Source organism: Biomphalaria glabrata, chromosome 6 (assembly GCF_947242115.1).
Source record: "Biomphalaria glabrata chromosome 6, xgBioGlab47.1, whole genome shotgun sequence".
NCBI classification, from domain to species: Eukaryota; Metazoa; Mollusca; class Gastropoda; family Planorbidae; genus Biomphalaria; species Biomphalaria glabrata.
In genome coordinates, this window is record NC_074716.1 from 20,618,963 (window position 1) to 20,631,787 (window position 12,825).

The 12,825-nt window shown below is 32.3% G+C and overlaps 1 protein-coding gene across 5 annotated transcripts in view; it reads left to right on the forward strand.

Annotated features, from left to right (window-relative positions):
* The window catches only part of LOC106059917 (insulin-degrading enzyme-like), a 39,424-nt gene that overhangs the window by 18,740 nt on the left and 7,859 nt on the right, over positions 1 to 12,825 (forward strand). For all 5 annotated transcript variants that reach the window (XM_013217619.2, XM_056033098.1, XM_013217621.2 and 2 more), the window contains 9 exons: positions 4,260 to 4,362; positions 4,630 to 4,725; positions 5,766 to 5,792; positions 7,510 to 7,592; positions 8,117 to 8,261; positions 10,459 to 10,569; positions 10,721 to 10,841; positions 10,958 to 11,049; positions 11,139 to 11,250. In XM_013217619.2, coding sequence (XP_013073073.2) covers positions 4,260 to 4,362; positions 4,630 to 4,725; positions 5,766 to 5,792; positions 7,510 to 7,592; positions 8,117 to 8,261; positions 10,459 to 10,569; positions 10,721 to 10,841; positions 10,958 to 11,049; positions 11,139 to 11,250 — 890 coding nt within the window. The remainder of the gene's footprint in view (positions 1 to 4,259; positions 4,363 to 4,629; positions 4,726 to 5,765; positions 5,793 to 7,509; positions 7,593 to 8,116; positions 8,262 to 10,458; positions 10,570 to 10,720; positions 10,842 to 10,957; positions 11,050 to 11,138; positions 11,251 to 12,825) is intronic.

Below are 12,825 nucleotides of genomic sequence, written 5' to 3' on the forward strand. Positions count from 1 at the left end.
AATTATGTTGGTGCATTCCTGATTCTCGTATTCATTTGTATAGAAAAAAAATCGAAGAGCTATCGATTCAAAACACATTGAGCGACATTGTAGATATCTAGTCTAGATCTAGATCTGGATTCTAGATCTAGATAACTTGTTATACAGGAATAGATCTAGCTCGAGTCTAGCTAGTCATTACATTATGATTCTCTACATTACCATACAGACTAGTTATAGTATGATTTAGAATTTAGATTGACTAGATCTAGATCGATAACATCTACTACCATCTAGTCTAGATCTAGACTAGATTCTTAGTCTTAGTATAGAATAGATCAAGTATGAAGGTAGGCCTACGAAAGTTTGGATCTAGCTGATCCACGGCATCGGTAACACTTTTGAGCCCAGATCTAGAGTAGATTATATTCATTATATAGATATAGATCCAGATCTAGCCTAGATATCATCTCTATTGATCTAGATTTAGATTGTAGATCTAATCATGACATCTAATATTATATATATATATATATATATATATATATATATATATATATATGACAAAATAGAGGATCTAATCATGACATCTAATATTATATATATATATATATATATGACAAAATAGAGGATCGCGTTACGCATTCTGGTGCCAAAATACGCATTTTGACCGTAAGTGTTACGCATTTGGACTTTTTTTGGTAGGCAGGTCTGCTATTTGCAGGGGAGAAAATTTATACTGCCCATTCTGGTCATTTCTTTGTACATAGCTCTGCCTGATACTCATTGGTTGAGCCACTCCTCTTTGTGATTGTTGACTAACATCCAGTCAATATAGAGTTGAAGCTAGGAGCTGAAACAAATGTGATACATACATATATTAAACATAAATGAATAGCAGCACCTGTTTAATATATGTATGTATAACATCCAGTCAATAGTGCCATATTTAACTTTCTTATATTTAACTGCACAAAACTAACCAGCCACATGTGAACCAAGATTTTGAACTTATTTTCATCATTACCATTGATTGGCAAGCACAACTGCACACATCAAACTTCAGGACATTATTTTTATAATTTTAACATATCCATACAGAAAACCCTATAGCTGGGTATAAGATTATATCAAATGATACACTTGACCTTTGATTTCAAATGAGACAAGTTCAATTGCAAAAGTGCAATTACAATAAATCATAAATCTTGATGTAACACTTTTTAAAAAATTCTTTCAACTTAGTTGAGTTTTTTTTTACAGCTCACTCTGTCTGGTGCAAATTTCGTACATATTTTTTCTCCCAATTACCATTCTCGGATCAAGTTGAATCTTTGCAAAATTATTCATTGCTGATGACGACACATGAATCAATGACATAATTAACCAATTAGTTAATTAATTAGTCAATATTAATTTTGTTTTACATTGAAAATCTACTAAGTGTGTGTAGAGAATTGGGACATTCACTAAAAACTTAAAACTAACAATAGTCTATGAAACATATTTTATAAGCATTTGAATAGCTCTGTGGCTAGCACGTCGGCCTTCCATCATGGAGTTTTGAGACCTCAAGCATTTTTTTAGCAGCCCCCGAAAGGGGAAAAGACGCTATTAGTTTTGTGTGGAATGTCTGTCCGTTCGTCCCATTTAGATCTCGTAAACTAGAAAAGATAGTGAAAATCTGACACCATAATATTTTAGACCATTCAAAGTTGTGCTGCAACGGCTACTTTTTTCTTTTCTGAAAGCGAAAAATACACCACTTTTACAACTATTCACTATTAATATTAGCAAACAGGGAGGCTCTTTAGAAGGGGAGATGGCCATTGACCATATTTTTAACATTTATGCAAATGGTTTAAGATTTTTTGTCAAAAATAATTTTTTACAAATGTATTGCTAAGTTTTGTAAGTTCTCTCATTATAACATCTACGGTTGCTATTTTTTTTCAAAGAGAAAAAAATCTATTTAATAGGCATATAAGTGGAACATAATTTAAAATAACAATTAATAAGTAGTTTTTCATATTATCGCGTGACCTGCAGGGCATTCCGGAATCTATAGGACACCTAACTAAGAATTTGTAATTTGTTTTTACAAAATTATTGAGGCTTTGAATAAGAGATTGCCCCTATACAAAACAATTAGATCAATAAGATAGTCATTATATTAAATCATTTAAACCAGGTTCACATCAAACTTCACCTTCACTTTCACCAATCCGAAAACTATTAACCAACATCAAACCGAATAAGCATCTGGACCTGATGATATTCCAGCTAGATTACTCAAAGAACTAAGCAATGAGCTATCACCAGTGTTCAAAATACTTTTCCAGGCATCTCTTAACCAGGGCAGAGTACCAAGGGACTGGAAAGAAGCTAATGTCACCCTCCTATTTAAAAAAAAGGAGAAAAATCTGACCCAGGAACTATAGACCAGTATCACTTACCAGCATCACATGTAAAATCCTAGAACACTTAATATGTATCAACATCATAAACCACTTGGACAAACATAATGTCCTTACTCCATACCAACATGGCTTTAGGAAATATAGATCATGTGAAACACAACTAATAGGGTTAATTGATGATTTTTCAAAAGGTTTAGATAATAGTGAGCAAAAAGATGCTATCTTACTAGATTTTTCCAAGGTTTTTGACAAAATTCACCACCATAGTTTGCTTAAAAAATTAAAATATTTTGGCATTGTTGGTCCATTGCATCAGTGGATTAAAGATTTTCTGATAGGGAGAGAACAAACTGTAATAATAAATGGCTCTAAATCAACACCAATAACAGTAAACTCGGGTGTACCTCAAGGAACAGTCTTAGGTCCACTACTATTTTTAGTTTACATAAATGATTTACCTAATTGCATTAGTTCAGGAACAAAAGTCAGATTATTCGTAGACGATTGCATAATATATAGAACAATAAAAACAACACAAGATACAGATATTTTACAAAGAGAATTAGATGAATTACAGAAATGGGAATCAAATTGGAGAATGTCTTTCCACCCAGAAAAATGTCAGTTATTAAGAGTAACAAAAAAACTAAAACAAATTAATTCCACTTATCTTATTCATGGTAAACCAGTAACACAGACTAAAAATGCAAAATACCAAGGTGTTATAATAAATGAAAAACTGTCATGGAATCCCCATATTGTTGAAACTATCAAAACATCAAACAAAGCATTGGGTTTATTAAAAGAAATTTCTATAAATCAAATAAGAACATAAAACTAAAATGTTATTTAACCTTGGTTAGGCCAATAATAGAATATGCATCCACTGTTTGGGACCCCTCAACTCAAGAAAACATTAAGAAACTGGAACAGACACAAAATAGAGCACTGAGATTCATTACAAATGAATATTCACATTTGACTAGAGTAACACCTTTAGTAAAATCACTAAATTTAGAAAGCCTTCAGGATAGAAGACTTAAAAGTAAAGTAGAAATTATACATAAAACACTGAAACATAATCTTCAAATACAAAAACAAAATTTGATAAAATACTCAGAAAGACACAAAGATAAAGGCACATTCCTCATTCCATATGCTAGGACAAATTTGTACAAAAGCTCTTTCTTCCCTAGCGCTATTAGAGCATGGAATGGGTTGCCTGAGCTAGCCAGGAAAACCAGTGACTTGGCCGAATTTAGGTCATTGGTTAATATGCATGACTAAATGCATGACGCATAGGACGTAATCATCTTCTTTTTTGAAGTAACGTCTGTATCATATTAGATAAGAAGATAAGATAAGATCCCTTGGTCTGCTGGACCGTAGGGGCACCACACAAGATCTGTCAACCTTCTTTCTTCATACTTCTCTGTCATTTGCCTTTGATAGAATTTCATTCTGATATTCATTCTGAAAATATTGAAACCTGCCTTTTTACCTTCCTGGGTGGACCACTTTGGGGGCCAATTTTGAGCTTGTGTTTCACACAAACTGTCTTTGTAACCTTATTTTATTTTACTTTGTTTTTTAATTGCATGAAAACATTTATATTACATTAACTATCTTGTTCTGAAAATATGTTCTTCTAAGTTTTGCTTTAACATCTTTTATAAACATGTGCATTGTCACAGAATTTCTAGAGAAACAAATGTTAAGAACATTCTCCCTAATATTACCTTTAAGGTTCGTCAGAAAGGCACATATATATCATAGTTTGACTGCAATACATTTGTGAGAACAATTTGGTTTGTTAATGTTATCCACTAGCAAATATTGACATAAAACTGATGATTTCAGAATCTCTGTTGTATCCAAAAAATTTGAAGATGTAGCAGATCAAACAGAGAAGTGGTATGGGACACAGTACAAAGTGGACAAGTTTACACCCAAACAGCTTAAGGTCAGAGGATGTTACATGTCTTTTAAGTGTTTGTTGTTTTTCAAATGTTTAAAAAAGTAGTAGCCTTAGATTGAAGTGGTCATTTCTAAGCTCTTCCATTTGTAGCTTTGATTTAGTTGGCAACATTCAAGTTCCAATGAGTGTTCTTGACATTGTTTAGTTGATCATGGAAATCTCCAATAAAGTTTTAGGATATTTTATAATACCTACATTCTGAAAAATGTTTCCATATTTCTTGTAAGAACTTGTTTTAGTTATTTCTATTAGAAATGGTCCACCTATAAACTTCATGAGAAACTAGCACTGCCAGAGAAAAATGAATTCATTCCAACCAACTTTGAACTTGTTCCTACAGATCATCAGGTGATTTTTATATTTCAAGATTTGCATTGATTTATACATTTCATTTACCTATAATATGATTAACTATTCTGTTGAGCACATAGATTTACATACATTTCAAACATTATATTTATTTGGTAAAAAAAGCTGTTGCTTCCATACACAAAAAAGGGTTTCTATATAGAAAAATTAATATGTCATAGATCCCAATTCTGTTTTTTTTTTTTTAAATAATTTGGTGCAGTCATCTGTCAATCTGAAATGTGTACTTGGGAGCTATCCACTCTGTAGCTCAAAGCATTAGAAAAAAAAAACCTAAGACAAAATAGCATGCAGTTAAAGTTTGTTATGCTTCATACAATATTTCCAGATTCAGATAATGCAATGTTTTAACTTTTTATCCAGTTACATCAAACTGGGTACAATCCAAAATATACTCTTGCAATATTTACTTGGTTAAATAATTTATTCTATTCAAGTTCAGGGTAATAGGTGCACTGAAACTTGATACATTTGTGAAAAGTTCACCTACATAGAGCTTTAAAGAATTGGTTCCATTAAGTTTTTTTTATATTAAGGTTTAACTAAATATAATAATATTCCAGTCAAAAGTTGCAGCACTGCTAAATGTTAATCATTGTGATTTTCTTTCTATCATATCAAAAAAGATTTAACAATGTCAAATAGTATTCACATACCCAGATATAATGTACCTGACTTGAACTATTAAGAAACTGTAAACAAATATGTTATGAAATGACAGGTTTCTGAGAAAAGAAAACATTATAAAATATAAGTGTGTGATGCAATACTGTAGTTAGGTAGTGTAACAAGTGTATAACAGAGATTAACAGATGTGCAACAGAGATATAACCTTGGCATATCTGCTCTGAGTCTTGGGATTAATTTTACTTCCGATTAAAGTATTGCTTTGAACAATTATCGAAAACTGCTGTCTTTTTAAAAAAAAGTTTTTTTAATTAACACTTAATCGAATTCTTTGCCACTTCAAATTCTCATGAAAAATTACTGAACAGTAAAAATTTTTTGTTTATTCTCAGCCAAGTGAAGTACCAGAAATAGTGAAGGTATGTATTGCTGTATATTTAATGCACATCTTAATAGACCCTAACAAGAAGAAAGAAATGTGTTTTGATTTGTAATTAATATGAAAATTATTTTTTTTTACTTATGTTGACTCATTTTTCAATAAATATTGTAATATATCTTTATTTAATATATAATATATATATATATATACAAAATTCATATATTGAGTCCATATTCAATCAACAAGGATACTTTCATTATATATATATATATTTTATGTTTATTTCTACACAGATCTCGATCTTAAATCTAATTCTCCTCCAGTTCTCCTCTAGATCTATATAATTTTCAGTGTGAGTGAGAGGGATTCTCCTTAGATCAGTGTGATTATCAAATGTGTTTTTACTAATAACATGAAACATTTGAATAAAGTGTGTGTGGAGAACTTACTAGAGTTTGAAATGTAAAGAGTGTAGTTAATGATAATGTGTAGCACAATTATTGAATGATTAGATCTAGATCTACAACTAAATTAAAAATCCTAAAAATTGTCACAGTGAATATATGCCCTATTAAAAGTGTGTGTATGTGTTTCTTTTTGAAAAGGGGGGAGGGAGATAATACGGTTTGTGGAGGTAAGTTTGTCTAAATACTGTGAATATCTATATCTATGACTGTCACAATAAAAAGATAATATGGACTAAGTTGCAAATAGTGATATTTTTTCTTTCAATTTGTTGAGCAAGCTTCAATAAACTATACTTATCAGTACTTCTATCATTTATGGAAGGCACGGTGGCTGAGTAGTAAAGCACTTGGCTTCCAAACTGGGGGTTCTGGGTCTGAATCTTGGTGAAGACTGGGATTTTGAATTTAGGATCTTCGCCTTTTAGTGTCTGCCCAGCTCTAATGGGTACTTGACATTAGTTTGGGAAGAGTAAAGGTGGTTGGTCTGTGTGCTGGCCACCCTCTTAAACTGTGGGCCACAGAAACAGATGACCTTTACATCATCTGTTCCATAGATTGCAAGGTCTGAAAGGGGAACTTTTCTTTACTATAATTTATGGGTAAAAATGTGTATAGTGTGAGTGTTGGTGGTCAGTCATTGGTTTGAAGCTCCAAACAGCATGTACAACTAAACCGATGTAGGCGTATTATATCTTAAATGTAGAAATAAACTTGAACAGTCTTCTTTTTAATAAACCTAATATAACTTTTACTAACAATATCTAGCTCACTACAAAAACATGTCTTTACTCTTTCAAATCTCTGGGTCATCTCTCAATCTCTGGGTCATCTCTCTCTATATAAATATCACCTTAACTACTTACATAAATTATGACAAACCAGCTCATATCTCATCATTCTACACTGCCAAAAACGAACACTCCTTTGGAAACACACACATACACTCCATAACAGTGGGTACATTATTATATGCTAGGCTGCAAAGCTTTGTTTAAAATTGTGCTTCACTGGCCTTTTATTTGAGAAGAGCACCCAAAAAAAGTGGGGCAGCTGAAAAGTTTGTGGTTGGAAATTAAGGTTTTCTATTGGTGGATGCCAAAAAATTAAGCAATGTTTTTGTAATGCTGGTTATTTCACTAAATATACAAGGTCCCCCTCCCCAATTATTTATATATATATTTAAGCTCATAAGAAATTTAAAATGGATATTGTATTGCATGGGTAAATCTTAAGTCCATACTATTTAGTTTTTTCAACTCTATAGATTTTGTTTGTTTTATTTCTCAGACTACGCCCTATTCTTTGTTGTGGTATAAACAAGACAATAAGTTTTTGAAACCCAAAGCTTGTGTAAATATTGACTTTATTAGGTGAGCTCTACAGGTTCATTATTTGTTTAGATTGTACTAGTTCAACTCACAATTGTTTTGTATCATAAGCAATAGTTCAGATATGAACATAAGGGAGTGTCAACTCTTCCCAAGGCCATGAGCTCAGATTGATTCCACATTTAAGTCACAGTTTTTCAACTAATTTTTGTTAAATTGCAGTTTTCTTTGGAATCTCACAACTTTATTTTAAATTTGTGATGTTCCCCTGCAATTTACTGGTTAATTTAGCTGGAGACATTATGTATGCATGACTCACCCATCTTTTAATTTCATGTTTAACTTTGCATAGTAATTATATAATGTCTAAAGCTTGACCCCCCCCCCCCCTTTTTTTTTTTAAGTGAATTTTTTTTGTTTAACATTTGTATTTAATTAACATTAGGTACAAAGTATCTTTGAAATGTTATTTGCTTTTTTGTTTGGTTTGTGAAATGTATATCTGTATTATTAGTTTGTATTCATTTATCTTCATTTTGCTTCAAACTGTCAATTTTTATTCTCAGCCCAGTTGCTTATATGGATCCACTACATACAAATCTCAATGCCTTATTTACACAGCTCTTTGATGATGCTCTGACAGAATATTCCTACATGGCTGAGATAGCTGGACTAAAGTATAGTCTGAATAACTCTATATATGGATTGACGGTAACATCTTTAAACCTTTTTGTTTTATTACATCTAGACTTGTGCTGATATCATTAAAACTAATGGTTCTGTTATATAGCCTTATGGTATTATCATTAAAATAAATGTTTTATTTTATGAATTGAGAGCTTCTTAGAAAAACACTTGCATTCTTTCAACTACTTTGTTTTATGGCTTATAAGACATAAGACTGCTTTATTGATCCTTATGGAAATTAGTTGTGATTACAAGGACTCTTTTCTCATATAAAGACAACACAACAGAAACATACACATAAATACAACAGAAACAACATAGAAAGTTCATTCAGCGACTACACACAGACATCTTGGTCCTATTCATGTTTCCTGATCAACAAGTGGCGGTGATATAGTCTGACCGAGTGAGGTACGAATGAGTTTTTGTATCGCTTTGTTCTTGTTTTGATTGACAGTAGTTGCCCACTTCGCGACCAATAGACATAGTTCTGATGGAGCGGATGGCCATTGTTTTCCAAGATTTTTTCGATTTTCCTTAGACACTTTTGTTCAAAAAGTTCCTTTAAATGTGGTATTGTGAGTGTAATTTTTGATGCCCTTTTTATGATGGTTTCTAGACGGCGCAACAGGTTAGATGAAGCGTTGCCTTGCCAACAAGTTATTCCATATGCTAGCAGATTTTGTATAGTTGCGCCGTAAAAAGTATTTAGGATCTTATTATTTAGTTTAAAGCTATTGAGTTTGTATAGAAAAAAAAGTCGCTGGGCTGTTTTCTTTGTCAGGGTTCCAAGATGGTCTTCCCACAAGAGTGTTATTAATGATAACGCCTAGATAATTATATGCCTTCACTTGTTCTATAGATGCAGTGTTTATTTGCAGTTCATGTATAGTTTGTTTTTTCTTTCTGAAATCTATAAAAAGTTCTTTAGTTTTTGTGACATTCAGTTCTAGAAATTTGTCAGTGCACCAGTTTGTAACTTCTACTATCGAGATTCGATACTGAGTTTCGTCTTCTGAAATAAGACAGACTATGGCAGTATAATCAGCGAATTTAATGAGTTTAACTGAGTCATAGATGCTTCTTATGTCATTAGTGTAAAGAGTGTACAGTACAGGAGAGAGTACACAACCTTGTGGAGCACCCATACATAGTACTCAGTTGATGATTTAGTGTTGTTGACTTTAACATACTGAGGGTGTTGGGCTACTCTTGTGCAACATGCATAGTTCATTTGTACACATTATTTCTCTCACGCCCAATCTCGGCTCAAGTTGAAATTTTGCACAATTATTTCTAGTACCTGATAAAACAAGAATCAATTTTAAAAATTTACCAGTTAGTTAATTAACTATTGGTAATTAACTATTTTGTTTGCTATCTTGAACAAGGGAAAGAAATCTTACTTGACAGATGTGATGGTATAAGTTGCATTATTCTCCTTGAGGACTTGTGCCCTAAGTGAACATTTTTTTAATGCATTTAAGATACCCCTCCTTCTTCCCTCCCTCTTTCCCAACTGGTCCAGACAAGTATCTTATCTGTGATAGGATCAGAGCATATTGAGAAAGCTAAAAGCTAAACAAAATCCATTGGTAAAAATATTTCTAATCACACTGATTTATTATGTCTAGGTCAATTCACACATATAATTACATGACTGATCCAAACTAATTAATACAATTAATCTTTATATTTTACTTTAACCTATCCCTTAGTCTGTTGGACCGTTGGGGCACCAAGCAAGACTTGACAGTCTTTCTCCAATCCTCCCTGTCTTTTGCCTTGTTTAGAACCTCTTTCAATGGCAGGCCGTCCATTCTTTTATGTTGTCCTCCCATTGCTTTCTCTGTCTGCCTCTTCTTCTTTTTCCTGGTACTGTTCCCTTAAGGAAGGTCTTTGCGAGCTCCGAAGATCTTGTTATATGCCCATAGATTTTAAGCTTGAATTTTTTTATGGGGTCCAATCGCTGCAGTAACCCTGTCTCTAATCTCTTTGTTTGATGCGGTCTTTGAATGTGATACCTAGGATCCTTCTGTAGCATCTCAATTCCATTGCTAGAATCCTCCTCTCTAGATCTGCAGTCAGCGTCCAAGACTCACAAGCATATAAAAGTGTGGCCATGACCAGGGTCAGTCTGATTTTGGTGCCAAGGGCTAAGCCTTTTTCTTAATATAAGCTTTGTTTTTTTTTAAAAGTATTTATGTTTTTCTTCTTACAGCTTACTGTTAGGGGTTATAATGACAAATTGCCCATACTATTAGAGAAAATAGTTAAAAAGATGGCAACTTTCAAAGTGGATCCAAGCAGGCTAGCAATCTTCAAAGAAATAGTAACTTTTAAAACTTTTTTTACATTTAATTATTTTATGAGTTTATTCTTATAAAATAATAAATAATATAAAAAAAATAACTTTGTGATAATATATACTAAAAAAACATATAAAAAAAAACAACAAATTTTGCTTGTTTTTTTTTTTCTAGCATGGAAGAAACATCAAAAATTTTCAGGCAGAACAACCTCATCAACATGCTGTATATTACACAAATATGCTAACATCTGAGACTCACTGGAGCAAAGATGAATTGCTGCAAACTCTAGATGGTTGGTTTTATTCCAGATAGTAATTGTCACTTAGGGATCTATTAAACTTAGATACATCATTGTTAAAGGTTGAGTAAAATTAAAACAATATTTACCTTTCTGTTTTATCACGTCAGATGTGACGCCTGAAAATCAACAGAACTTCATTAATAAAGTTTTAGAAAGACTTTATATAGAAGCCCTTGTCTATGGAAATGTAACTAAATCGGTAAGTTTCATATGATAATCAAGACTATAATGGAAAAGCAACTTGACCAATTAACAATATAATCTTAATGAACTTTACTTGATTTTCAGCAATCACTCCAAATGATTGAAAATTTGGAAAATATTCTGGTGGAACATTGTAAAACCAAACCTTTGTTAGCTAGTCAGCACAGAAAACTTCGAGAGGTTCAGCTTCCTGATGGTGAGTCCTGATAACCTTTGTTTACTTTGAGCTGTACAAATCTTACTTTTTGTTTTTAAAATTACATCCTTTAGTACAGGGGTCGGCAACCTTATGAGTCAAAAAGCCAAAAAGGACAATTTACAAAATTTCAAAGTTTTTAAAGAGCAATAACATTTTTTTCAAGTCAACAATAAATAGTACTCAAACAAATAAAGTTATTTGATTAAAAAAACTAATCTATTTATTCATAAGAAAAAATATCTATTTTTATATAAGTAGTGTTTTTCACAACAAATTAGATAATATATTTAGAGTATTATTAGATAATTACTTATTATGTAAGTAAATAAATTAAAACAATGAAAATTTTACATACAACACTAACTTGTACTTCAATAACAAACAATTGAGCAAACAAATTCAGTGGTAGCGATGGCTATGCATGGTTTTAGAAAGTTTGGAAAAATTAGGCTAGTAAATAGTTGGTTTTAGTTTTTGCTCGCACAAATTTGTCGATCCGAAGATAGTCAGTACTCCAAATGCCAACTTCTTCACCTCACTGTAGCATTCTGGAAGACTATTCCTTGCGTTGAATAAAAGTGCCTCAACTTGAGGCAATTCTTTCAAAGCTGTCCACTTTTGTTGCGTTGTATACATTTCTGAAGCTCCAACTTTTCCAACTTGCTTTTTGACTCTGTAAAATTGCCTCTCCACAAAGCTTTATTTGTTAAATCGATCAAAAGCAGTTCTAAAAATCCATTTCTGAAGCTCCAACTTTTCCAACTTGCTTTTTGAATCTGTAAAATTGCCTCTCCACAAAGCTTTATTTGTTAAATCGATCAAAAGCAGTTCTAAAAATCCAGTATAGATTTCAAATGGCTCAATATGGATTTCGTTACAATATGTGTTGAGAGGATTAACTATAGATGCTAGAATAGTTTCGTTGGTTTTGAATGCTCAAATCTTTTAGCAAATTCATCTTTATTTTTTTTCTGTGTTAAAGTAATTCTTGTCAAGAGTTGCACTGGTTTAATAGTGATATTGCTTTAACAATTTTTAACGAACACGTAAAGAATTTTTATCTACGACCTTGCTACGCAATGGACCTCATTCACCAATCGTAAACAAACAACATTTTGCCACATGGTTCTCTATATTTTCTATACAAATTATGCAATCCATAAAGGCTGTCATGTGATATGTAATTTTCATTGTTTTATCAATATTATCACGTGGCTTAATGTTGTTTGTTTACGATTGGTGAATGAGGTCCATTATTCTGTGCTAAAGATACACCAGTGACAAATAAACAATTTGTTTTCAACTATATGATCTTGAAGCGCTTACATCACCTGACAATACAAAACAAGATAATTGGCTTCTAACTCCACGTCACAGCCGAAGCACTGGTGAAGACACCTAATTGTCTTGCGTCCAAAAGCACGAAGAAAAACTTACATAGAAATGTCATCATTCGAGAGCTTCCACAGACTGACGATGCGTGTCATTGGGAAGGGGTGCGGTGAAAAAGGCGTACAAGTGGCTGAGAGACATAATTGGTGTCTAATTTTTGTTAATTGGTTCAGAAGTTTT